The sequence below is a fragment of the Lactuca saligna genome, chromosome 8, assembly GCF_052625555.1.
Source record: "Lactuca saligna cultivar CGN05327 chromosome 8, ASM5262555v1, whole genome shotgun sequence".
In the NCBI taxonomy this organism is placed as follows: Eukaryota; Viridiplantae; Streptophyta; class Magnoliopsida; order Asterales; family Asteraceae; genus Lactuca; species Lactuca saligna.
The window spans coordinates 161,473,469-161,500,169 of NC_136424.1; the positions used below are offsets into that span (position 1 = coordinate 161,473,469).

A 26,701-nucleotide genomic window follows, 5' to 3' on the forward strand; every position below is an offset into this window, starting at 1 on the left:
TTTCCTTCATTTTTTATAAAGACGTTTTTTGTGATTTTTTTTTAAATGCGGTATTTTGTTGCATTTTTTAATAATAGAAAATTAAGAAAATCACAATGTTAAGAATTTTCTTCTAAGGAACTCAAATGTTACTTGTGGTGAAAGTGTGCCAGCACAAAAAACTTTATATTGGACCACTTTACCAAATGTTTGTGGTTGAAAGAATAAAAAACCCAATACCACATTTTATAGAGAATTCACACAATAAATTGTTTCGATGATTGGCACTAAAAATCCAGATTTAATTATCCAGTAATCCTAGGAAAGATATTAGGTGTTAATATGGGTACTTTGTCATTAAACCTACTTGTTTATAATTTTCAAATTAGAATGCCATAGTAAGAAAAGTATGAAATCCCTGATTTAAAAAAAAATGTAGGAAAAAGGCAGTACGCACAAGGACCAAAATTTTAATTTTTTTCTTCCAGTTTTGGTACCTAAAGTAGGTTTAGGTTTGCAATTTGTGCCCTTATTTTGTTATTTCATAATGATTTTGGTTCAATAGGATCATGTAAGAAAAATATATTAAAGTAGATTCTTGTCATTATAGCAACATACTTTCGTTTAGTGGTTGATTAAAACATTATACTTTTACGTGTATGTGTTTTGTTGAAAAATGACTATATACTTGCAAATTTATGTTGTGTTTAGCATGAAAACGGTGCTAAAACATGTAATAAGGACCAAAAATACAATTTTTTTAAAATACCGACAAATTTTTAGTTGCAATCCTTGGAATATTTGTAGGTATTCTTTTTTTAAGTAGTCCATATAAACAAAAATTACAACATATTTTTTTTGCTTCAGTTTTCTAACAAAATTGATCAAATCTATGTTTTTGGGTAAAATGACCAAAATGGTTGTCAAAACCCATGGATTGAAAAAAGTCCATAAGAGAAATAAAATTCCAAAAAAAATGTTCTAATTGGCAATTACTACTTTTCTGAAAAAAAAAAAAAAAAAAAAATCAAAAGGACACATATCTTTTATCTACAAAAATGACCAATTTGCAACTTTTCTATTTGTTTTTTTGAAAAAAAAGTCCAAAAAAAAAACATTTTATTTCAAGATTTTTCAAAGTAGGTTACTATTTTTGACAAATTTTAAAGTTGGAAAATCTGTTAAATAGCATCCTAATTTGAGATTGCGCGGTTTCACAAGTATTTACTATTTTCCAGTTTTACATGTTTTTGTTATTTTACGTTTATACTGTTTTCAATTTCTGTTTTCATTTTCATTATGATAAGGATGAAGAGGTATTCATGTATATTTCGCATATGAGAGATAGAGAGCAAGTTACCCTACCTTTTGAGTGAGAAATATTATAAATCTTTTTATCTTCACAAAAGTCCGGATCTCAATCCAATAATGCTTGTACAACTATCTTTGCATGATGTACACGCCACCAAAGAAATATTATTGCAAGATATGTATTTTTTTTTACTTGGATATTTTTCTTCATTTTTTTTATATTTACTCATATGTGACGAGAAAGGTCGTCCAACCAATAAACAAAAAATATTATCTATAAAGAGATCCTTCAACAATTATAAATAATTAGATATTTCGTTTTATTTTTTAGACATTATAATAATCAATAACAGGAAGTCTCTTTATGTTACTTTATCTTTTTTATGTGTTCCTTGCATTTAACGCGAGTCTATATATATATATATATATATATATATATATATATATATATATATATATATATATATATATATATATATATATATATATATATATATATATATATATATATATATATATAAGACGTATCCTCTTTATAATTTTATCATTTTATTTTAATTTTTTATAATTTTATCACTTTATTTTTACTTTTTTTTATATTTTTACCACTAAACTTTCACTATTATTTTTTTACAATCATTTTTTTTAATTTTTTATTATTTTCATCTACCGTATTCTTTTATTTTGTTTTGTAAAAAATTCAGTTGTGAATTTATAGTAAGATATTTGGGTCCAATAAAAGAAACAAGTAATGAAATGAATTAACAATTAAATACTTTATCTTTGCATTTACTTTATAGTAAAAGTTAATATAATAATGTTAAAGAAGAGCTAGGGTACCAAATATACATATTAAGCAAAATACATGGACCATATGTAACTCACTCTATATTTAAATACTTTATCTTTGCATTTACATTTTCTTATATGAGAATTGTCCAATCACAGCCCTACAATACAATCGACTGGTTCTTCAAGATGCAGATGTCCGTAACCCAACGTCTTATCCACTTACATGTAGACGAAACAAAAAGCCATAACCAACTACCTCGTCGGTAAAGCATGACCACCGCCACCACCTCCGCCACCGCCACCGCCACCGTTCTGCCGTATGACCTCCCATCCAACAATCTCAACGAAGCAATAACCCAAAAATCATTACTAAATCTCCTAACCACCAAATGCACCACATCTCTCCAACATCTCAAACAAACCCATGCTCTAATCCTCAAAACCAATCACTTTCAAGATCATTACGTTTCTGGTGCTCTAATCAAATGCTACTCATATCCATACTTCAACACTTTTGATTCCTCTCTTCAAGTGTTTCATCAAGTTCCCAACCCCAATGTTTTCGTGTGGAACTCGGTCATCAAAGCGTGCTTCGACAACAACAACCCCTGTTTGGCTCTGTTGTTTTATTTGAAAATGGTGGTTTCGGATTCAAAGCCGAACAAATTCACGTATCCTATACTGTTTAAAGCTTGTATGGCTGTGAAATCTGTTGAAGAAGGTGGTCAGATTCATTGTCATGTGGTGAAAAATGGGTTTATGGAAGATGGGTATGTGAAAAGCGCTGGAATTCAGATGTATTCGTCGTTTGAACGTTTAACTGAAGCTCGGATGATACTTGATTACAGCGAATCAGATGTTATCTGTTTTAACGCTATGATTGACGGGTACTTGAAATGTGGAGAGATTGAATCCGCCATGGTTTTGTTTAATTCCACTGCGAAAAAGAACATTGGTTCTTGGAACGCAATGGTTTCTGGTTTAGCTAAATGGGGAATGGTAGAAGCTGCTCGAAAGATGTTCGATGAGATGCCTGAGAGAGATGAGATTTCATGGAGTGCTATGATTGATGGGTATAACAAAAACGGGTGTTTCAAGGAATCATTGGAGGTTTTCCGTACGATGCAAAAGGCGAAAATTAAGCCGAAAAAGTTTGTTCTTTCGAGTGTGGCTTTAGCTTGTGCAAATGTAGGTTCTCTTGATCAAGGGAAATGGATCCATGGCTATGCTAGGCGAAATTATATCGAATTAGATGCGGTGTTAGGGACTGCATTCATCGATATGTATGCGAAATTAGGACGCCTTGATTTATCATGGGATGTTTTCGAGACAATGAAAACTAAAGAAATATCTTCATGGAACGCCATGATCGGAGGACTCGCGATGCATGGTAGGGCAAACGATGCTATCGATATTTTCTCACGAATGAAGAAAGAACGGTTAAAGCCCGACAAAATCACATTTGTCGGATTACTAAACGCGTGTGCTCATGGAGGGTTAGACGATGTGGGCTTGCAGTATTTCAACCAAATGGAAGAAGTATTTGGGATTGAGCCGACGGTTGAGCACTACGGGTGCGTGGTCGACATGTTAGGTCGAGCCGGCCGGTTAACCGAAGCCGAGGAGGTAATACATAACATGCCGATAACACCGAGCCCTACGGTTTTCGGTGCACTTTTGGGTGCATGTAGGGTTTACGGAGACGTTGACATTGGTGAGCGAATTGGGAAAATTTTGATCGAAATGGACCCACGAAACGGTGGTCGGTATGCGTTGTTATCAAACATATACGCGAAGGCTGGAAGATGGGAGGATGTTGAGAGACTGCGAGTGTTGATGAAAGAAAACGGCGTGAAAACAACTACCGGGAAAAGTACAATTGATTTGGACGGTGTTGTTCATGAGTTTAAAATTGGGGAATCAGATCACCCGAAAACACGGGAGATTTATGCGATGGTGGATGAGATGATCGTGAAATTAGGGGTAGAAGGTTATGTCCCTAAAACGAGTGAGGTGTTGTTTGATATTGATGAGGATGAAAAGGAAACTACGCTATGGCGGCATAGTGAAAAGCTTGCTATAGCGTTTGGTTTGATTAGCACAAAGCCGGGAACACCGATCAGGGTAACGAAAAATTTAAGGATGTGTGAGGATTGTCATTCGGCTATTAAGATTGTTTCGAGGGTATATGAGAGGGATGTAGTTGTTAGGGATCGTTTACGGTTTCATCATTTTAGAAATGGGAAGTGTTCTTGCAAGGATTTTTGGTGATAGTTGATCGCAGTGTATCGGCCTATCGGGACTTATTAGGGTTTTGTGGTCTTTTTTTTTTTTAAGGAGTGCGGTAACTTTGTTAAATTTTGTAAATGATAATGATACATTATCCACAAATATTGTGTGGAAGCAGTCTCTCAGACCTTACGTGGAGATACGACTTTATCACTATCCAGAACACGTATGAAAATTGAGTGTATTTGTTGTTGTTTTTACTGTGTGGATCTCTCAAGTGGAAATACCACAGGGAAGCAAATCATGTTAATATAGTTGTTTCTTCAACAAAAAGTTATGTACAAACATTGTGCGGAACTTCCCTAAGATCATTTGGAAAATAAGAGATGGCTCATGAATGCAAATATGACTCGGGTTGGTTGTGTTTTGAAATACTTTATCAACGAGGCAACTAAGAAACAATTCATATTGCAAGAATTGCTTATAATCATGGAATGAAAGCTGTTTAAACTCTCATAAACTATTTGGACTAAGTAAAAGTAAACAAAAAACCATGGGTACACCTCGCAAAATGTCTTATCAAATCGAATCTGTTTCAGCAAATGATGGCTTCAACATATTTCAAACTACCAGTCAACGTAAACTATGAAATGAGTTAAAGTTCTTAAAATAACAACATATTTCTTTTATTAATCATCTCATAATGGTTACCAAATTTTGTTACATATAACAATATGAGAACAAACATTCTATTCGGGTCATTCATTTATTTGCTAAGATCACGGAATAACGACATATTTTTTCATTTGTTTTGGTTCTCACCTATGTTGTCAAACCCCTGTTTTTTACATACTAAGTTTTAATGCCACCAGTATGTTTATGGTAGGGAATATCACAAAACTAATATATTGACATCTACAATAACTATCACTTATAAACAAATCGTTGTCTCTTATTTTTATATTTTATCTATCACTATTCAATTGATTTTCTTATATTTTGTAGATAATTTTAGAATCTTTGACAATTTCTACTCCAAAAAGTTAAAATGGTGAGGAACTGTCAAGATTTGTTATTGGAGGATTAGTTTTGAAAGATTACCAATAGGTGGGTGACCATTTTGAAATTTCACAAAAATGTTTTAAACCATAACTTCACGGACACTTGATCCAAACTCACACCTCCCTCCCCGCCACTCACCACCAACACAAACAATGGCCTTGAAATTGTTAGCGAATCCACTTCATTCATCTTCTTCTCAATCTCAATCACAGTTCAGAAGCTTGTTAGCGAGCTCAAGATCCTTCTGTCAGCCTAGTTTTCATCTCCAATGGCGGTCGAAAGTGATTGTACTCTCGCGCAGTGGAACCAGAAGTTCAGGATTGATGGTGAGGGCGTCTGTAAAGGAAGATGTGAATGTGGTGGAGAATGTCGGAAGTGATTGGGGAAAAGTGTCTGCGGTTCTGTTTGACATGGATGGAGTATTGTGCAACAGTGAAGAGGCGTCAAGGTTGGCTGCCGTTGATGTGTTTGCTGAAATGGGGGTTCAGGTTACTGTCGAAGATTTTGTGCCATTCATGGGTACCGGTAAGGGTTCTGCTTTTCATCATTGTAATTAGGAGGTTATGGATGATCATTAACCTTTTTCCATCTATGCATCTGCTGTATTTTAGTAGCTACATTAATTGGTCTCCAAGTACATATTTAGGGGGGTCTACAACTTAGAATATGATCCAAGATATTGATTTTCATTTGTTTTGCTGTATGGTTTTATAGGTTTAAATGATCATATGTTATTAAACGGAAAATTCCAATCAATATCAAACCACTAGTGCTATAAATTCGTCAATGTACTTAAAAGATTGTTGCAAAAACCATACAGTTTTCATCAATTACTATAAAAACCATTCCACTTCACTCATCATCAAATCGCCCTAAATAATCAAATATGAAAAGTATATTGGTTTTAGTAATTTTGGTCAAAATAATCATTCTGAAAACTACAATAGTTTCACTAAAATTTTCTAAGTGAACGACGAAACTAGAAATCAAGTAAAAGTATGTTGCTATTTATTGAGATTTCCTCTTTATCGAAAGGAAAGGAAGATTGCAGAAATTTTCCACTAATTTGACAAAATTTCATTCTAAAATTAATTTTCTACATATTGCACTAATTAGAAAGTATTGACATTTTGGTTGAATAGAATCTCAAATTTATTTAATTAACAGTTGAATCTATCCACAGGCAAAAGTTGCATTTTTTTGGCTGTAAGAAATATTATCTTCATCAATTTCATTTTGAAGAACCATAATATCAAAATGGATTTAAATACAACCAAGGATGTAGCATACATTTACAGGCAGCCTATGACTTCAATGATAAACTTTTTTCTACTTTTGACTTTGAGCAATAAAGATCTGTAATGCAATAATTGCATTAAAATGTACATGTAGTACAAAATAGAAAAAGAAAGGCTTAAATGCAAGAAATGGCAACCTATCCTACTTCCATTTCTTCCTATTACTAAAAAATCTACCCAATTATAGCAAGGTCATCCAAATACAAAGCAATTTTCACTGCTATAATTGAGTAGAATTTTCAAAGTAAAGTGTCTTAACAAGAAAAGAATCGAAAGTACAATGCTATAATTGGGTAGATTTTTCAAAGTACAATGCCTTAATAAGAATTTGTTTTGAAAGTAAAGGATGGTATAATAAACAAATAAATGGAAGTATGTTGCTTTTCTTGCATTTAGCCCCAGAAGAAATAATACCAAACATGTGATAGTTCGTTTAATTCTGAATTTGGGAAATACTAGATTTGAACTCTACATATTGTTGATTTTAAACTTGTCTTTTACATTTCCCAAACTTTTTCTGATTCCTGATTTTTTATTATATTTACTTATTTAAAATTTTCGAACCAGGTGAAGCAAACTTTCTTGGTGGTGTGGCTTCTGTAAAGGGTGTTGCAGATTTCAACACTGAGACAGCTAAAAAGCGTTTCTTTGAGATCTATCTAGATAAGGTTGATTTAACTACATCATTTTCTCTCTTCAAACAGGCTTAAAATAATAAAATTATCATTTTCTTCTTAGTTGATTCCAAAATTGTTGATACTTTTTGTAGTATGCAAAACCAAATTCTGGAATAGGTTTTCCTGGTGCACTTGAACTTATCACTGAGGTATTCTTGACTAACAAATACAAGTTTAATATATATATTTACTTATCTCCTCAACTATTATCTTCTAATATGATTTTTTTAATAGTGTAAAAACAGTGGTCTCAAAGTAGCAGTTGCATCTAGTGCTGACAGAATTAAAGTTGATGCAAACTTAGCTGCTGCTGGCTTACCATTGTCAATGTAATAACTAATAAGTCTTTTCAGTTTTCTGTAGAATTGTCAATTGTCATTTTCACATAAGTATTAATCATTTAATCTTAATCTCACTATCAGGTTTGATGCTATTGTCTCTGCTGATGCTTTTGAAAACCTGAAACCTGCTCCTGACATTTTCTTATCTGCCTCAAAAACATTGAATGTCCCCCCAAGTGAGGTATGCACTTATGCTATGCAATTTTAAAAGAAACTAAAAAGTATATTCAAGTGTTTACATTTTACAACCTCATAAATTAATTAATTTAACATACATTCACTTATTTTTCCAGTGTATTGTAATTGAAGATGCATTAGCTGGTGTGCAAGCTGCAAAAGCTGCACAAATGAGGTAAGTGTTGTAGCACTGTTTTCACACAATAAGCAGACTTAGAGTAGTGCAAAATTAGTTTAAAATCAGTTTTTTCTTTTATCTATTGTATAAGATTGAGTGGTTGTTTTGATTGCAGATGCATAGCTGTGACAACAACGTTGTCTGAAGATACCTTAAAGGAAGCCAAACCATCACTAATCAGAAAGAATATTGGAAATATTTCACTTCAAGAGATTCTTGGTGGTGGCTCTAGTTACAGTAGTATGTAGTACCAAAATGATATTGTAACAACTTCTTTTTTAATTCAAATCATTAACACTTTGAAACAGTGCTAATCGAACAAACACAACTTGTTTATGCTTTTGTAATGGATGTTCTTTGATATTGATGTTTTCTTGAGGATTACATGATTTTTCATTGTTAGATTGTCTCAGTAATATGATGATTTTCGTAGCTGTTTTTAATTAGGAGACAGTGAATGATACGATAAATTCTTGAGTTATAAGCAAACATTAGTAACATATTTTCATTGATTTGTTTATAATAGTATCCTACTTTCGTTTCATTCTATTATAGCACTTTTCAAACTATTATAGCATTATACTTTGAAAAATCTGCCAACTATAGCAATGATCAAGTTGATTTTTCAAAGTACAATGTTATAATAAGAAGGAAACTAGAATTACATTGCTATAACTGGGTAGATCTTTGAAGTCCAATGCCTTAATAAGAGAAAAAAGTTAAGGTACATTTTTATAACTGAAAGAAATGAAAGTATGATGCTATAATACACAAATAAGTGCAAGTATGTTGCTAATTCTTGTATTTATCCCTAAACTATTTGACCTTATGTGGTCCATGATTACTGAACATTGCAGATACAAAGATGCAGGGTTCTCAATATTCAAACAATCCTTCAGAAACCTCATCTGGACTCAAGCAAAATACAGAGGTTGGATCTTTCCAAGATGCATATTCTACTAATGATATGGTCTTCTCTGTTGGAGGGTAAGAGAGTTCCATATTCAGTTTTATTAATTTCTCTTTTACAACCATAAGTTTCTTTTTGACTTAATGGGGAAATGACTTAATCTGGTAAACTATATATGTGAAATGAAATGAGGCTTTTGTTGATTGTGTCCAGATTTGTCTTACTAATGAGGTTGCAGAAAATAATCCATAAACAGGTTGCAGGGTTCCAGGAGGAACATTTTGAAATATGGAAGCTTGGGAGTTGCACTATCTTGTCTTTATTTCACAGTTTCAAACATGAAGGTATGAGATATGCAATAAAAGACGTGAATGCCCTCCTCATCCTCATCTTTGAAAATAGCCCTTGAAAGATTGTGTGGTTATTGCAGGCTATGCAATATGCATCTCCAAAGGCTATTTGGAATTTGTTATTTGGGACCAAGAGTCCACCCTTTGGGCAGAAAGAAGGTATGAACCCATGGTGAAAAATAAGCTCAGTGAGGGGCATTTTCGGAACAAAAGCAAAGATAGACATATTTTTCAGAGCCAGGGTGTTTTTAAGCAGAGTTTCTTTAACTTCCCTATAGAAATGCAGTTGTGTTTTTCTAATTCTGAGTTAGTATTTGTTGTTTGTTATACAGATGGAACCCGTTCTTCAAGAATCCAACAATTTGTTAATTATATATCAGATGTAGAAAGCAGGTAAATGAGGATTCCCTTTTGCTAATTACAATATCTTTCACCGATTTGTTAGAATTTCCTTTATCTTAAATAGTCTAAATGCTGATTTTTTTTTTTAAAAGGGAAAATGCGACACAGGTTCCAGAGTTTCCATCTAAACTTGATTGGCTAAACACAGCTCCTCTTCAGCTACGTAGGGTAAAGAATACATGGTTCTTGCTTTTAATTCATGATATTTAAAATGGACTCCAGGTGTTTATGTTTATTTTTGTCTTTTAGAGAGTTGTTATCTGTGATAATATTGCAATTCCACTCCATATGTAACATGATAATGTTTGTTTCAAGATCTCATAAACTCTATTCCTGACATTCAAAAGATAATGTTTGTTTCAAGATTTCATAGAAATACTTTCAATATTGATTTTAATTTAGGAACTACAAGATTTACATTAAAATTAAAAAAGTGATAGCTACTTTGGGTTAGATTAGATACAGTATATATAATGATGGAGGCTTTATGTAATCACAGTATTTGAAGCAAAAGTGTTGAAGTAGCTTACTTTTTTATAGGATTTGAAAGGAAAGGTGGTTCTGCTGGATTTTTGGACCTATTGTTGTATAAATTGTATGCATGTGCTCCCTGATTTGGAGTTCTTGGAGAAAAAGTACAAAGACATGCCAGTAAGTTTCTGCAGATTCATTTTCTATCCAATCAAAATGACATTAAAAAAGAAGTTTGTGATGATATATTACTCATGTTTTCAAAATATTTAACTAAAAAAATGGTCATTGGAATAAACGTCTTATATAACAAGAACATTTTTATGAAGTATGAACATCATTCTTTGGTTAGAGGCACATGTCAACAAGTATTTTATTTGAATTTAAGTTGGTTGCTATTTCTCATACTTTTGTAGTTCACTGTCATTGGAGTGCACTCTGCAAAGTTTGATAATGAGAAAGACTTGGAAGCAATTAGGAATGCTGTATTGCGCTATGGAATAACTCATCCAGTAAGTTTTTAAAATTTAATTTGTCTATTTGTCATTAAGGTTACATTTTGACTGGATTGTGCTATTTTCATCAATGAGAATGAGGAGGGCGTTCACGTCTTTTTGGTTGGAACAAAAAAAAATTGTAATCTTTTCCCATTGACATCAGTCCAATGCAAGCCAAACACACAATGAGAAAGAATAGAAGTATATGATTGTGTTATAATTTTTCCTCTATACCAGGTAGTTAATGATGGAGATATGTATATGTGGCGAGAGTTAGGTATAAGTTCATGGCCCACATTTGCTATTATTGGGCCCACTGGTAAGCTCCTTGCACAGCTGGCAGGTGAAGGCCGACGAAAGGTATGGACTTACACTTTAAAAACTCTAAAGCTACAATTTCTTTATGATAATTATTGGAAAATAAGATATGCTTTTTTTTTCCCACTATGTTTGCATGATGTGTAAAAGGATCTTGATGATTTGGTGGAGGCAGCTCTGTTATATTATGGTAGAAGAAATTTGTTGGTCAACACAGCAATTCCTTTGACTTTGGAGAAGGACAATGATCCTAGGTTGTTAAAATCACCACTCAAGTTTCCTGGTAAACTTGCAGTTGATATCTTCAACAAACGACTCTTCATTTCAGACAGTAACCATAACCGAATAGTATGTTTTTCTCTTCTTAATTACAATAAAAAAAACAGTCTTAAATTTTTGACATTAATACCCTTTTGTGTAACAAATCAGTGTTGTTTTTTCAGGTGGTAACTGATTTAGATGGGAATTTTATAGTTCAAGTTGGGAGTAGTGGAGAAGAAGGTCTACGTGATGGCAACTTTGACAATGCAATGTTCAATCGCCCACAGGTCAATCTCACATCACATGTCATTTTCTTACAAATTATATACTTAAGTTACTATTTATATTTACATATCTAATGTATTTCCAAAAAGGAAAAAAAAATAGCAAAGAGTGATTGGATGTATGTTTTTGTAGGGTCTGGCATACAATGCCACGAAAAATCTACTATATGTTGCAGATACTGAGAACCATGCTTTGAGGTAGTGTTGAAATTTGATTGAGAAACTTTTAAAAATGATGACTTGGCATAATGTTGTTAAAACTGGTTTTGGTAATGAGTGATCAAATTAGAAATGGAGTGAATGTACATTGTTGTTTTTGTAACATAATGCTGTTAAATGCTGCTTGACAATATTTTGTGTGCTAATTTAAATACAAATTCTTTATTGCTGTTTGATACCACATATTTATGGTTTTGTAGGGTGATTGATTTTGTAAACGAGGATGTGCAGACTTTAGCTGGAAATGGCACCAAAGGTTCAGACTATAAAGGAGGAGGAAAAGGAACCACTCAGGTATTGGTATTTCTCTCACTTTGATATCAAATTTCCTATAGATTTCCAAGAAATGCATTTTTATTACTTTATGCGATAAAAAAACTGAAAATTTATTATAATTATTAATTTTCAGCTTTTAAACTCTCCTTGGGATGTGTGCTTTGAGCCTGCAAATCAGAGTGTGTACATTGCAATGGCTGGTCAACATCAAATTTGGGAGCATAATACTCTAGATGGAATTACAAAGGCTTTCAGTGGTGATGGTTATGAAAGAAACTTAAATGGTTCAAGGTAATATTTACATTACCAATGTGTGTGTGTGTGTTTTTAAAATTTAAACATATCTTCTAGGCCTAAAATTTAAATGCAAGAAATAGCAACATACTTTTGTTTATCTGAAAGTAGACTGCTATAATTGGGTTGATTTTTCAAATTAGAATGTTGTAATACAAAGAAATGAAAGTAGACTTCTGTAAAAACAAATAGATAAACGTAACCCTATCTTAGTTATATCATTAATTTGAGTTATCTTTTTTTTTTTCTTTAAATTGATACAGCTCTTCAACAACATCGTTTGCACAACCATCAGGGCTTTCTTTATCACCAGGTAATTATATACAGTTAAAGTCGCATTCCAAATTTCAATAATTCAGATTTTATAAGCTCTATGAATAACCAGACTCTTTTTCCAAAGTAGTGCACATTTTATCGACAAAAGTTTATCATTTTCCTATATACACTTTAAACAAGATTTTATCTATGTGTAAATTACGGGTGAATTGGTTGTCTTGCAGATGTGAAAGAGGCATATATTGCTGATAGTGAGAGTAGCTCAATTAGAGCACTTAATCTTACAACAGGAGGATCAAGACTACTAGTTGGTGGTGATCCAGTGTTCTCAGACAATTTGTTCAAGGTATGTATGTCTTCCATAAATTCTAGAAAAGCTTTCCCTGATATTATAAAATTAGGGTTTGCTCAAATTTCTTGCTAATTTTTAGTTTGGAGATCGTGATGGAATTGGTTCTGAAGTACTCCTTCAACACCCGTTGGGTGTCTTATGTGGAAAAGATGGTCAAATTTATGTGGCAGATTCTTATAACCACAAGGTACTTTCATTTTTCAGCTTATACAACTTAATAAAGAAAACTCTTCAAAGCAACATACCTTCATTGATGGAGATTAGTATTTTCATATTTTGATAACAGGTGATATTTTGTTTAGAGTGATTATTATATTTACGTGTATTACAGATTAAAAAGGTAGATCCAGCTACTAAAAGAGTAAGTACAATAGCTGGCACTGGGAAAGCTGGCTTTAAAGATGGATCAGCTTTATCAGCTCAGGTTAGTAATTAAATTTTACTTTTATATTTTAAAATTAAAACCACACGAGTTATTCATTTTGTTGAATTTTCCAGCTGTCAGAACCCGCAGGAATTGTTGAAGCTGATACAGGTGATTACAGTACACAGTACACAGTATCGTAGTTCACAGCATTAAACTTTTTATTGTTGTTTCTCAGGGAGACTATTCATAGCTGATACAAACAACAGTCTGATAAGATATTTAGATCTGAACAAAGAAGATCCAGAACTTGTTACACTTGAGCTAAAAGGAGTTCGGCCTCCTGCACCAAAATCAAGATCTCCAATTCGCCTTAGAAAACGAAATTCAGCTGACACACAAACAATCATAATTGATGGTGGATCTTCCAATGAGGGTGACTTAAGCCTTCAAATATCTGTGCCTGAAGGTTATCATTTCTCAAAGGTTCTCTCTCTCTCTCTCTCTCTCTTTGATAGGTGTTGTTTCTTTTTGACTTAAGAACTTAATAGACAAAGTCTATGAAAGGAGACTTAAACATCATGTATTGAAATGGGATGAAAAAAAGAAAGGAAAAAGGGTCTTAGATTTGTTGGGTTTCGTTGTCTCGTATTCATGACTTTACTTTTATGAAGTGATTTTAGTTGTAATGTAAATAATACGCAGGAAGCACGTTCCAAGTTTAGTGTTGAAATTGAACCTGAAAATGCAGCGGTTTTTGATCCTTTGGATGGGAATCTAAGTGCAGATGGAACTGCTATTTTACATTTTAAAAGATCCTCCCCTTCACCCACCATGAGTAGGGTTAATTGTAAGGTATGGGTATGCAATCCCTACTTTCATATCATCTCCTAAAAAAAAGAAAGTAAAATGCCTTAAAGAATGTACATATTCTCCAGGTATACTACTGCAAAGAAGACGAGGTTTGTTTATATCAATCTCTTGTTTTTGAAGTACCTTTCAAAGAGGTAACCCCAGAAAACACCCCACAAGAAATAAAACTTCCGTTTGTTGTGAAGCCAAAATCATCTGAAGGCAACTTACAGTTGCCTGTTGCTCAATGATATGTGGGCCAACTCAGCTCATCTCAAGGTTGCTGGAAAATTAATTTTTTTTTAGCAAAAACATGGGAAACTGATATAAGTTTCTCTCGACATCCGTGTAATTATATAAATTATGTGAAGAAGATTTACTAGTATATTGATAGGATCTCGCTGTATAGAATCACAGAAAAATTATTTTTGTATAAAAAGTAATAAGGATGTGTTTGCATCTGGATCTTGGTGTTCTGATTAATTTAACATTATGAGTTAAACAGTTATAAGTTATAACACATAGTTAATTTTTTTAAATTGCTCAAAACATTTCTTATTAACAGTAAAAACAAAGTAATTACAAAATATATGCACTTGTAATTCGTGTTACGTAAACGACAAACAGACAATTTAGAAGTTAAGGAAAAAAATGCAAATTATACAGTAACTTATAATTTTAAAAGATTAACATTGTATAGATCATTAATTAATTATTCTGTAATCATATAATGAACGATATAGTATTTTTTTATCGCATTATATATATTTTTAAATGTTTTAAAACTGTTCAAGTACTTGATAACATGATGTGTTTCTTGATAATAAACTCTCAAATTGGTGTCTTCTTGTCGAAGTAAACGTTTGCAATTTAAATTTCATTTAAATTGTATATAATTTTCAAAAATTATAAAAGGTTGTTGTCCTTTATTGATATTTACAGTTCCATTTCATTGTTGGCATGAAAATAATAATAAAATTGTTGCTTATTTACGTCATAAGCTTTAAATTGTATAAAAATGTTTTTGGTATTATTTATTTTATGACATTCCATAACCAACCTACAACTCATATGGCAACACCATTATATGGGGGAGAAAATCCATCTCAGATTTGTTTAGAAGTCTCTTGTAATTTTTTAATACATATATATTATTATTATTACTCGATCATGTGTTTGTGCGTTGCATGATGCTTTAAATAAAAACTTCCATATATTATATAAAAAATGGATGTATCCCATTACATTGAAATCACTATTTTATCAATATCACCTTTTCTATTTTCATATCGTATTCTTTTTCCCAAATAACACATCATTTTATTGATTTTTTGGGTCCAATTTTGACACCTTTTTTTTTCAGTTGCTTTGTACGTGACATGGTGTAATGTGCTATTTTTTGAAAGCAAAATCGAAAAACCTATAAAATAGTAACTTTGGTGTAATTTGCACTAGTGAAAAAAGACGAAATTTACAATCTACATAACTATCTAGTTTCGGATTCATCCAAATTAGAGTAAACTTAGGAAAATGAACATCACACTGCGATGCAGATTATTTCAGATATAACTTAATTAAAGTTGTATTCTTATTTTAATAGCTTTTGTAAAGATTTATTTTTATTAGGATTTAGGAATTATCTCCTAACTAGATAAAAAGAATTTACAATTTGCACCCCCAAAATATTTCATTCTACCATTCAAAATGTCATTTTGACCCCTTATTTATTTACTATTAACATTTGCACTGCTCAACTTTATAAAACGACATTTTCCACCTCTCTGTTTTTTCAAATGTTATCCTCAACTTTGAACTTTGTAAATTATCACTTTTACCTTCTCTATTTTCTAAACTTTTGTGTTTATTCTTGCAGTATACATAATCTGATTTTCCTTAATAATTTCCATTCGTTAACTTAAAAAAATGTAATCTTTTACATGTTTATTTTATGTATGTATCGATATAAATTCGAGGTAGTTAACGTTAGTAAATTTAGAACTTTTGTTCATTAATTAAAAAAATATGATTGTTTTTGTATGTATGTATCGGTATAAATCCGAGTTTTGAACTATTCAAAGTGTTAGACTTATGCTCAATCATATAAATATAATCATATCTACTGAAACAATCAGTAAATATGACGTAGTAGTGTTTGTTGTCCCTTGTGGCGAATTCGAAAGGTCCACACACATTAATGTGTACAATATCTAATAATTATTCACCTCATTCACGTGTCCATGTGAATGGTGATTTAGTCATCTTTTCAATAAACAAAACTCACATACATCATCCAACTCAAAAGTTGAATGATTCCAAGTCCGATCCAATTGGAGCTTGGCGATGCGATTCTTACTTATATGGCCAAGGCGGTTATGTCACAAACATGTTTTATCTAAACTATTTAGATGAATGAATATCTAAGTTAACCTTACTATTATTAGAAACACAAACTACAATTTCATGAATGTCAATTGCAAAAACAACGATCTCTATAAAATAGAATATTAGTTTTCCATTATCAAATAAAATTGATATCCATGTTTTTTTCTTGAAAGATACACAACCATAAAATGAAATTTTGGTTTCTAGACATATTTGAAGAGTAATAGCAAATAACTAGGTTTATCCTAACTCTGTAAATAAACACAAGCTCGAAATCCTCAATCATCAACGCATGCGACACTCATCCACTCCCATGATTCCAAATACAACATAGATTTGAAATTTTTATTACCAATCATTATAAGAGAACGATTAATCATTTGAAAGTTCACATAGAAACTCTTAAAAGTTATGAACTCTAGGAACTTCTAAATGCGAATGGTATGTTTATCAACTTTTTATTTTCTTATAACATGATGCAACTCATAAACATCAGGTCTAGAACTGATTCATAAACACTCACCAAACATAAAAAAGTTAGGCATTTCATTTGCTTCTTCGTTCCTCTGATGAAACCCGTTGTCGTTGCCGCCAACAAAGCCCTACTACTACTACCATTGCAATGCTACCGCCGTCATGCTCTCTTTCTTACATGTCAACTTCCACTGTTGTTGTCTATTCTTCTCTAGTCAAACATTGTCGTTAAAACCATAATACATCCACTCATATATGAAATGTCTTAGATCTGGAATCATCGCCTTTGCCGCCTTCTGAACACTAAACATTATCGTCGTTTGTCACACCCGATTTGGCATCCTACTTCTCCAGCGAGGGAAATTGGCAAAAACGACCAATACCGCAAGAATATCTCAGATCTGAACCCGTAGTCATTGTTACTGCCTTAAACCACCGCCCACCCATATTGTCATGATATTTATCTCTATGGTCTATTCTCTAGTTGTAGATTTTAGAGATTGAACTTCAAAAAACAAAATGTACACAAGGTGTTTGTATTAAATGCATCTATAATATCTATACATTTTAAGCCGTAAATACTTTGAATGGGTGTCTAAACTATCGTGTTAAAATGTAAGTGAGAGTCCTAAATTGGTGTATTAAATCGTGAGTTATAAGCGATTTAATATATTAAATTGTGAGTTTTATTTTCTATCTAAATTTGATTTTTGGATCTTGCAAGAGTGTAAGAGATCCAAATCTGATGGTGGTAGGAGAAAGGAAGGGTGGTGGCGGTTAGTTGTGCAACGCATCAAATTATTCGTGAGCTACTCGGAATTGACTCATTAAAAGTTCGACTCAAAATCTATTTTAATAAACAATAATTTAGGGAATTAGGGCATACCATATGTGACCAAAGCCCGAGCATGTATAATTCTAAACGTGCTGATCTCGAGTTTCGTCTCGTAAGACTCGAAATGAGTCAAACTTGAGCTCGATCCTAAAAAATTTAAACAATAGGAGTCTGGCCAGGCTCAAACTTGACTCGTTTGCATCCCTAATGACATTAGTAAGTAACGACGACTGTGGTAGGAGGAAGAAAGGATGGTGATGGTGGTTAGTAGTAATGAAGGTAGAGTTTCAGGTTGAGTTATATTAAAAACGAATTAGTATATTAAAATATGAATTAAGGTAAAAATGGTTGTATTAAATTGTATATTAACAAAAGAATAATTATATTAAACTATGACTTACTGTATAAATGAATATATTAGATTGTAAAAATAACAATTTTATCATTTATTATCAAATATAACATAAAAACATGAATGACTTGTATTTTCGCATATATATATATATATATATATATATATATATATATATATATATATATATGAGTTTATAGAGTTACAAAAGGTTGATATTTGGACTATTCCCTAATATATATATATATATATATATATATATATATAGAGAGAGAGAGAGAGAGAGAGAGAGACAGAAAGAGAGAGAGAGAGAGATTAAAACTTTAACAAGAATTTATATGGATTATATATCGAATATTTGATTAAAACTCTAATAAGAATTTATGTGGAAGCAAATATTTGTAGAACCTCTCCTTGTAGTGGATGTTGATAATGTCTTTGGGGGCATTAAATCCTTCCCTAAAGGTACCTTGTGTGGGAGAGATGAGTTGAAAGCTCAAAACATTTTGGATGTTCTTTGTGGAGAAGGTTCAACTATAGCCAAAGATCTCTTATGTGCTATTACATATGTGGTTAATCTATGGCTAGGGGGAAGATGTCTTTTGAGTTTGACAAAATTTGTTGCCTCTGCTCCTCTCGCCCCGCTCCTAAAACCTGACAAGGGAAGACGACTTATTGTGGTAGGCATTATATGGAGACGTTTGGTTTCCAATTTGGCTATGAAAGGTGTTGGTAAAAAAATGGTCAAGTATCTCAATGATTTTCAGTTTAGGGTCGGGGTTTCGAGTGGCGCTAAGGCCGTATTACATAGCGCTAATAGGGTGTTGAGTGAGCGCTAGGATGATGGGTCACTTTCCATGCTTACTATGGATTTCTCCAATGCTTTTAACCTTATCGACATATCTACATTACTTCATGAGGTCAGATTGAGGTTCCATTCGATATCCTTGTCGATAGAATTCTTTGTCCTTGGGGCCACTTCTCTTTGCCCTTGTGTTGCACCCGCTCTTGCATAATATTAGAGACAATTGCAAGCTTCTTCTCCATGCACGATACCTTGATGATGGCACACTTATTGGAGATTCAGAAGAGGTGGCCAAAGCATTGGACATCATTAAGGTGATTGGCCCAAAATTGGGCCTCTAGCTGAATATCAAGAAAACCGAAATCTTTTTGCCTTCGTGTGATGGTAGGAAGCTACGTGAGGGGCTAATCCCGGTTGGCATCGGGAGGCCGCCTTTAGGGGTGAAACTTCTTGGGGGAGCTGTTAGTATAGATGTTAGTTTCATTAGCAACTTAGCCATAAAGAGAGTTGAAAACTCTGTGAAATTGATGTGTGTTCTTTCACAATTGTCTGACCCCCAAAGTGAGCTCCTTTTGCTTCGGTCTTGTATGGTTATTGCTAAACTTTTTTTTTGGGTTGAGGACATGCCAACCCATTCACATGGAAGAGACGACATTATTCTTTGACAATGGATTACGCGAGGCGATTGAGGACATTGTGGTTTGTGGTGACCCTTTCTTTGGCGATATACAGTGACAAATTGCTTCCCTGCCCATTAGGTTTGGTGGTTTGGGTTTATACTCGACAGTAGAGGCTACCTCATATGCTTTTTGTTGCCTTAAGGACCCAATCTTGGGTACTGCAAGACCGCATATTACGGGATAACAACATATATGATATGGATTCTGATTATGATTGTGTCTTGGCTTCTCTTCGTAACGAGCTTCCATATATTGACCTTAGTAGTTTTACTACTAAAGACACCGCCCCTAAATTCCATAATACACTAACGAGTGCCATTTTTTGTAAAATTGTCAAAGATATGGAAGTGCATCTCGACATGACGGCTTAAACATAAAGCAGTTTTCTAATGCTTACGTGCACCACATGCTTAAGATTTTATTCTAGCAATCCCTATAGATAGGCTTGACCAATATATATATCTCATGTGAAGTATCATACTATCTTCAAATATCGACTCATGATGCCAATATTCTCAGATGACGAGATATGTCCGGTGTGTTGCAAGACATGTTTGGACTTCTTTGGAGAGCATGCAGTTCATTATAAAGAACTCCTGGGGTTCAAATACAGGCACGATATGGTCAGAGATGTTTTGTTTGATATATTTAAGTGTGTCAGAGTTTTCGCCAAGAAAGAGGCACCTGTGAATTTCTTGATTGACCCGACAGAAGGAAGGTCAACCCTTAGACCGACCGAAGTTTGATTTTTGGATGAATTGGAGAAAAACATGCATGTATAGACCTTACAGGGGTATCCCCTCTTGTGGACTTGAGGGTTGAGCGTTTCACGGTTAGACATATTGTTTTAAAAGCCGCTACAGACAAAGTTACCGAACATGAGAAATCGTGCATGAAAAAGCAGCATGTATTTATACAATTTATATTTGATACATTTGGTTTCTTCACACCGGATGTGTTGGAGTTATTTAACAGAATACAACTGATCATGCATAACAATGTTATATCACCTAGATCTATGAATGTAGTTTTCAAAAGAATTAGTTTTACCATACAAAAAAACTTAACGACGCAACTTGTTACCCGTTTATTGTCTCACTTGTTATACAATAGTAATTAATTTTAGATGGAACCAACCGAAAAAAAAAATCAAACCGTTTATTTTGCTTAAAAAAATAAGGAAAAATAAATATATACCAACTCATAACATCTTTTGTGAGCAGATCAAAAATCGAACGGCCAAGATTTCAAGTTGGAATCAACACCGAAAATCGAAGATCGTACAGCTTGCATTCAGAATGCCTGTCACCGCCACGTCACCCTAACATTCCTCGTGGTCGGAATCATCTCATTTGTTATAGAAAACTCCCTAAATTCTTTCCTTTTCAACACAAAAAATCAAAAGCGAGAAAACACACAGCGAAACGTAAGCTTAGGGTTAAGCGGCCGGCCATCGGAAAACTTTGCTCCATCTTCTGCTCCGATCCGTTTCTAGTTAGTAGCAAGATATCAAGTCAAAGGTTAGCTGTCGCTATCATAAATTCTGTTTTAGCTTGAATTTCTTCGTTTTTATAGTGATTTTGTTGCTTCGAGTTCTCGATCTGAATCAGTTCACACTCATAAAGATACATGGAATATTCAAAGATTTAGTTGTTTCTGCTTGAATCTATTTGTTTTTCTTGTAATTTTGTTGCTTTTAAGTTTCCGATCTGAATCCGTTCGCCATCATTAGAACAAAAGGCGTATTTATAGGTCTATCAGTTGCTCTTGTGTGATGAACATGTTGTATTGTTGGATTTCCTTTATTTTACCCTCAGATTTCTGTTCTGTTGTTTGATCTGTTTTGAGTTCTGTGGATCTGTGCTGTAAAATGTATGTTTGATGTGGTGCGAGTGTTATTCCAAATCGGAAGAACTCAGATCTGTTCATGCATTCATACTGATTTGGGTTGGATTTATCACGTTTAGTTATTTGATCTTTAGCTAGGTGATGATCCGTCTAAATTACATACATTTCATTTCACCGTATATGTTAACATTGTGGATGTTTCTTTGGGATGAGAACAAAATTCCATGAATACTATTGGGAGAAAGACTTTGATGTCCTCAACTAACGTATTTTTCATGTTTTTGGTACAGTCTTATAGAAAATGGCCGACACTGAGGATATTCAGCCCCTTGTTTGTGACAATGGAACTGGAATGGTGAAGGTTAGTGTACTTTGTTATTGACAAGCGATCTTTATTTATATGGTTAGTTGTATTATCAGGATCCCATTGTCTTCGGCCAACTGGTATCACTTTAGTCTTTCAAACCAGTAGTGGTGCATACCAGACTTGATCCGAACAGGATCTATGTTTTCTTGCCATTAAAAAAATATCAGGGTTAAATGCAAAAAAGAACAACTTACTTTCATTGATTTGTTTATTATAGCATACTGATTTCGTTTCTTTGCATTAAAACATTCTCTTTCAAAAAATTTACCGAATTGTAGCAATATCATCCAAATGCAAAGCAGTTTCCACTGTTACAATTGGATAGAGTTTTTGAAGTATAATGCTATAATAAGATAGATTCTTCAAAGTGCCATGCCTTAATACTCAAATCAATGAAAGTACTTTGCTATGTCTTGCATTTAGCTCATAATATTCTGCTCTGTGAATCTGGTTAAATGCAAGAAATATCTACATTCTTTCATTAATTTGCTTTTTACAACATTCTACTTTCATTTCTTCTTATTACAACATTGTACCTTAAAAAATATACTCAGTTTTAGCAATGAGATTCAAATGCAAAGCAATTTCAGGTGCTATAGTTGAGATGTTATTTCAAAGAATATAATAAAAAAAAAAAAGAAGTTAAACGTACATTGCTATTTCTTACATTTAGCCAAAAAATCCTAAGCTTTCTTGAATTGGATCAATTTGTAATTGGTTTGATTCTTTGTTAACTCTACAGGCTGGGTTTGCTGGTGATGATGCTCCAAGGGCAGTGTTCCCTAGTATTGTTGGTAGACCACGTCACACTGGTGTGATGGTAGGTATGGGCCAGAAAGATGCTTATGTTGGAGATGAGGCACAATCCAAAAGAGGTATTCTTACCTTAAAATATCCAATTGAGCATGGAATTGTGAGCAACTGGGATGACATGGAAAAGATTTGGCATCACACTTTCTACAACGAGCTTCGTGTTGCTCCTGAAGAGCACCCTGTTCTTCTCACTGAGGCACCTCTCAACCCCAAGGCTAATAGAGAGAAGATGACTCAAATCATGTTTGAGACATTCAATGTTCCTGCCATGTATGTTGCTATCCAGGCTGTCCTTTCCCTCTATGCCAGTGGTCGTACAACCGGTTAGTTCTCCTTCATCTTACACTTCTAGTACAATGCATTTTCTAGTATTTATTTCTCTAATTCCTTTGAAAATTTGATAGGTATCGTGTTGGATTCTGGTGATGGTGTCTCCCACACAGTCCCAATCTACGAAGGGTATGCTCTCCCTCATGCCATCCTCCGTTTGGATCTGGCGGGGCGTGACCTCACAGACTCCCTGATGAAAATCCTAACGGAACGAGGTTACATGTTCACCACCACAGCAGAACGTGAAATCGTGCGTGACATGAAAGAGAAGCTCGCCTACGTGGCGCTCGACTTCGAACAAGAACTTGAAACCGCCAAGTCCAGCTCATCGGTGGAAAAGAACTATGAGTTGCCGGACGGACAGGTCATCACGATCGGAGCTGAGAGATTCCGGTGCCCAGAGGTGCTTTTCCAGCCGTCGTTGATCGGAATGGAAGCAGCCGGAATCCACGAGACGACTTATAATTCGATCATGAAGTGTGATGTGGATATCAGGAAGGATCTTTATGGGAATATTGTGCTTAGTGGTGGGTCCACTATGTTTCCTGGAATTGCTGATAGGATGAGTAAGGAGATTACTGCTTTGGCTCCCAGTAGCATGAAGATTAAGGTGGTTGCTCCACCTGAGAGAAAGTACAGTGTCTGGATCGGAGGCTCCATCCTTGCTTCTCTCAGTACCTTCCAACAGGTATATATCAAAATCCTTTCATTCATTTCTTTATATTATAGAAGCATTGCCTTTCAATTTTTAAATACAAATATATTTTTTATTCATAATGTTTTGTCTATAATTGGTTTTGGTTGTGTGACTGCGTATCAACAGATGTGGATCTCAAAGGGTGAATATGATGAGTCTGGTCCATCCATTGTCCACAGGAAGTGCTTCTAAGTCATAAATGTGGTTTGGTTTTGTTTTGTTGGGTTTCTGGTTAGTTGGTTTTTGACTCATTGTATTTGTATTTTGTATTTGGTTGTTAATTCTCTTTTCATGTTATGTCAAGACACGATATATGTGTGGACTGTGATGGAGTTTGGTTAGTGAATGAATCACCAGTTGAGTTGAGTTGAGTTGAACACGGTATTCATGTTTGTAGTTTAAAGAGTGATTTCTTGCTATCTCTTTTTTTTTCAGCGTTTTTGATTTGTTTTCCTTCACAAAATTTTCATCAAAAAGATTCTGGTTTTTTTATAGTTTTAGAAAAACATACAGGGACCATATTTGTAATTTAGTTTAGAAAAATATATATGCTAACTTTTCCCCGACAGGCCGACTACTGGTACACGTTAATAATGAAAAGTACATGATGAGATCACGGGTCAAGTACAATGTTTGGTGCAATATTAATTTTTCTTTTGAATAGAAGTACGTCTAAGGCTGAAGGGAGTTGTAGTGGTAGCCCTTTTTAACGTATTGATATATGGGTTTTTTTTAACGTATTGATATATGGGTTTTTTTTGTTGCCACCTAAGTTTTTTTTTATTGTCATATAAGCTCAGCATGTATGATGTATAGGTTGAAAAATGTGGGGAATGATATGCATGATGTATAGGTTGAAAATGGTGTAAATTGTACGAATGGTCCCTGTGGTTTAGGATAATTTGCGTGTTTAGTTCCCAACTTATTTTTTTAATTCGGAAGGTTCTTACTGTTTGTTTTTGTTACACGATTGGTCCCTGCTTTATATAAAAATATTAGTTTTCCCTTGATTTTTTAATTTATTTAAATAAACACATTCCTAATCCCATCTCCTTTACCTTATCTATCCTGATATTTTTTCTTATTTAAATAATAGTTTTTTTAGGTAAGACAGAGACTAAACACATAACAAAAACAAATAGTAGGGATCAAACGCGTAACAAAAACAAATAATAGGGATCAATCGCGTAACAAAAACAAATAGTAGAGACTTTTTGAGTTAAAAAAATAAGTTAGGAACTAAACGTGTAATTTACCCTAAACTATAGGGATCATTCGTGTAACTTACTCAAAATATAGAGAATGATAGTGTGAGGAGCTTAATAGGTTTCGTTTTGAAAAAAAAGATAAAAAAAGAAGAAGAAAAATAACCAAATTAGAAAGGACCAATCACATGCAAAGCTTTCTTTCTCTCTCCTCTCCTAAGGGTTTAGCGAGTTTGGTGTAACGAGCCCCCGCAAAAGGTAAAGAGGTGGTGTTCCTTCTCCTAGCGAGCAACATAGTCTAAGAATTATAAGGGATTTGTAAGGATGTGAATATTGCATAAATATGTTGTATCATTTTAAATTTGGATTTTGCGAGTCCAGTAAAAATTAAGCACGAACCCAGTAAATGGTATTTGACTTTGTACAAATTAACAACTTCAACTTTCAAAACACATTTAACTAGATTGAAGCATAAAACCATTTTACTTCTTTCTTTCTCAAAATCAAAACACCACAAAATTTCACAATTTCGAAAGTAACAACCGCTAAAGCTTTGTATTCAGATTTAGTAGATATTGAAAAAGTTTGTTGTTTCTTATTTCTAGGAAGGTGATTTTCCAAGACACAAACAAAAACCCATTACAAATTTTATAATACTTATATGAAAAGTTAAATTGCTTTCTACTTATATACTTCCCCAATCAGTATCAATATGGACCACTCCAAAATGAAGTTGATCCAAGTTTACAACTTTAGATGCTTCAAATTTAAGGTGATCGCCATTTATAATAATAATAATAATAATAATAATAATAATAATAATAATAATAATAATAAGCAACTAAACTTGAATTTAAAGACTTACCTATAGTATTTCCCTCACCATGATTACTTTTTAAATATCTCAAATGTGATTTCATGAAAGAATGCATACGAAGTCTGAATTGAAAAAGAAATACTAAGACATGTACTGGTCAAGTAAATAGCTATAAGCTTTTGATAACTTGTAAACCCATTTAGAAAAATATCTATCACTGAATCTATCCTTTCACTGCTAACAATGATGGATATTGGATAAATCTAGAGGTGTATGCACTACGCACCAATTTACAACCTGAAAGCCCATATTTATGCCACAAGTCAAGAAAATCTTTCAATTCCCATCAGGTATATTTATTATTTCAATCCCAAAGAGAAAATAAAGACCAAAAATTTCATTTTAATTATTAAATAAAACCATAGCTATCAAAATCATCTCATCAAAACATAAGTCATAGTATCTCAAAAACATTATTATCAGAGTTTCCAAATCATAACATCAGAGTAAACATCCCATGCCAAATATCATGATGTGTGTAATGCAGTCATCCCGAGCTATTCTCTTTGCAATTGGAATTACCTGAAACCAAAATTGAAATTCGTAAGCACGAAGCTTAGCGAGCTCCCCATACTACCACATACCATACATATAATCACATATACTGGGCCCGCCGCCGCTTCATCGGGCCCCACCCAGCATCAGACGGTGTCCGACATCAGGCCCCGCCTGGTATCGAGCCCCGCTCGATATACAAATCTGTTTCTCTAGGCCCCGCCCGCTATACACATACAAACAATATCATATAATCATACTAGCACATAAAGAATCATACATAATACTAAATGTTTCAGTCCTAAGGCCTCGCTTATCATGGGCCCCGCCCTACTCTGCTAATGATGAGATATGAAACCCTGTCCACACTT

At 33.5% G+C, this 26,701-nt stretch overlaps 3 protein-coding genes across 4 annotated transcripts; all 3 read left to right on the forward strand.

The window, feature by feature from the left end:
* The first annotated feature begins 2,237 nt into the window (after window positions 1–2,237).
* Window positions 2,238–4,571, forward strand: LOC145012201 (pentatricopeptide repeat-containing protein At3g62890-like). Its single transcript, XM_078970987.1, has one exon. The coding sequence runs from the start codon at window positions 2,353–2,355 to the stop codon at window positions 4,351–4,353; it is 2,001 nt and encodes a 666-aa protein (XP_078827113.1). The 5' UTR covers window positions 2,238–2,352; the 3' UTR covers window positions 4,354–4,571.
* An 893-nt stretch (window positions 4,572–5,464) lies between these two features.
* LOC145008810 (haloacid dehalogenase-like hydrolase family protein) lies at window positions 5,465–14,633 on the forward strand. Of its 2 annotated transcripts, none has more exons than XM_078967419.1 (28): window positions 5,465–5,898; window positions 7,239–7,339; window positions 7,441–7,497; window positions 7,583–7,677; window positions 7,771–7,870; window positions 7,983–8,041; window positions 8,160–8,284; window positions 8,902–9,031; window positions 9,211–9,298; window positions 9,385–9,463; window positions 9,637–9,697; window positions 9,799–9,874; window positions 10,247–10,357; window positions 10,594–10,689; window positions 10,912–11,034; window positions 11,143–11,340; window positions 11,436–11,540; window positions 11,671–11,735; window positions 11,957–12,056; window positions 12,166–12,323; window positions 12,590–12,639; window positions 12,827–12,948; window positions 13,034–13,141; window positions 13,286–13,378; window positions 13,453–13,489; window positions 13,557–13,804; window positions 14,024–14,173; window positions 14,257–14,633. In XM_078967419.1, the coding sequence occupies exons 1-28, from the start codon at window positions 5,526–5,528 to the stop codon at window positions 14,419–14,421; spliced, it is 3,273 nt and encodes a 1,090-aa protein (XP_078823545.1). In that variant the 5' UTR covers window positions 5,465–5,525; the 3' UTR covers window positions 14,422–14,633. The 2 variants fall into 2 exon arrangements, with proteins under 2 accessions (XP_078823545.1, XP_078823546.1); XM_078967420.1 differs by having other exon boundaries at window positions 11,957–12,050.
* A 6,433-nt stretch (window positions 14,634–21,066) lies between these two features.
* On the forward strand, window positions 21,067–24,130 carry LOC145008764 (actin-7-like). Its single transcript, XM_078967378.1, has 5 exons — window positions 21,067–21,218; window positions 21,837–21,907; window positions 22,656–23,049; window positions 23,131–23,744; window positions 23,880–24,130. The coding sequence occupies exons 2-5, from the start codon at window positions 21,848–21,850 to the stop codon at window positions 23,943–23,945; spliced, it is 1,134 nt and encodes a 377-aa protein (XP_078823504.1). The 5' UTR covers window positions 21,067–21,218; window positions 21,837–21,847; the 3' UTR covers window positions 23,946–24,130.
* Window positions 24,131–26,701: the final 2,571 nt, after the last annotated feature.

Excerpts from the sequence above, each read along its gene's own strand:
- LOC145008764 (XM_078967378.1), top strand. The coding sequence starts at position 21,848 with ATGGCCGACACTGAGGATATTCAGCCCCTTGTTTGTGACAATGGAACT. Across the intron at positions 21,908-22,655 it reads ATGGAACTGGAATGGTGAAG|GCTGGGTTTGCTGGTGATGA; the intron begins GTTAGTGTACTT and ends TTAACTCTACAG. Across the intron at positions 23,745-23,879 it reads CTCTCAGTACCTTCCAACAG|ATGTGGATCTCAAAGGGTGA; the intron begins GTATATATCAAA and ends GCGTATCAACAG.
- LOC145012201 (XM_078970987.1), top strand. The coding sequence starts at position 2,353 with ATGACCACCGCCACCACCTCCGCCACCGCCACCGCCACCGTTCTGCCG.
- LOC145008810 (XM_078967419.1), top strand. The coding sequence starts at position 5,526 with ATGGCCTTGAAATTGTTAGCGAATCCACTTCATTCATCTTCTTCTCAA. Across the intron at positions 11,541-11,670 it reads CAATGTTCAATCGCCCACAG|GGTCTGGCATACAATGCCAC; the intron begins GTCAATCTCACA and ends ATGTTTTTGTAG. Across the intron at positions 13,379-13,452 it reads GATCAGCTTTATCAGCTCAG|CTGTCAGAACCCGCAGGAAT; the intron begins GTTAGTAATTAA and ends TGAATTTTCCAG.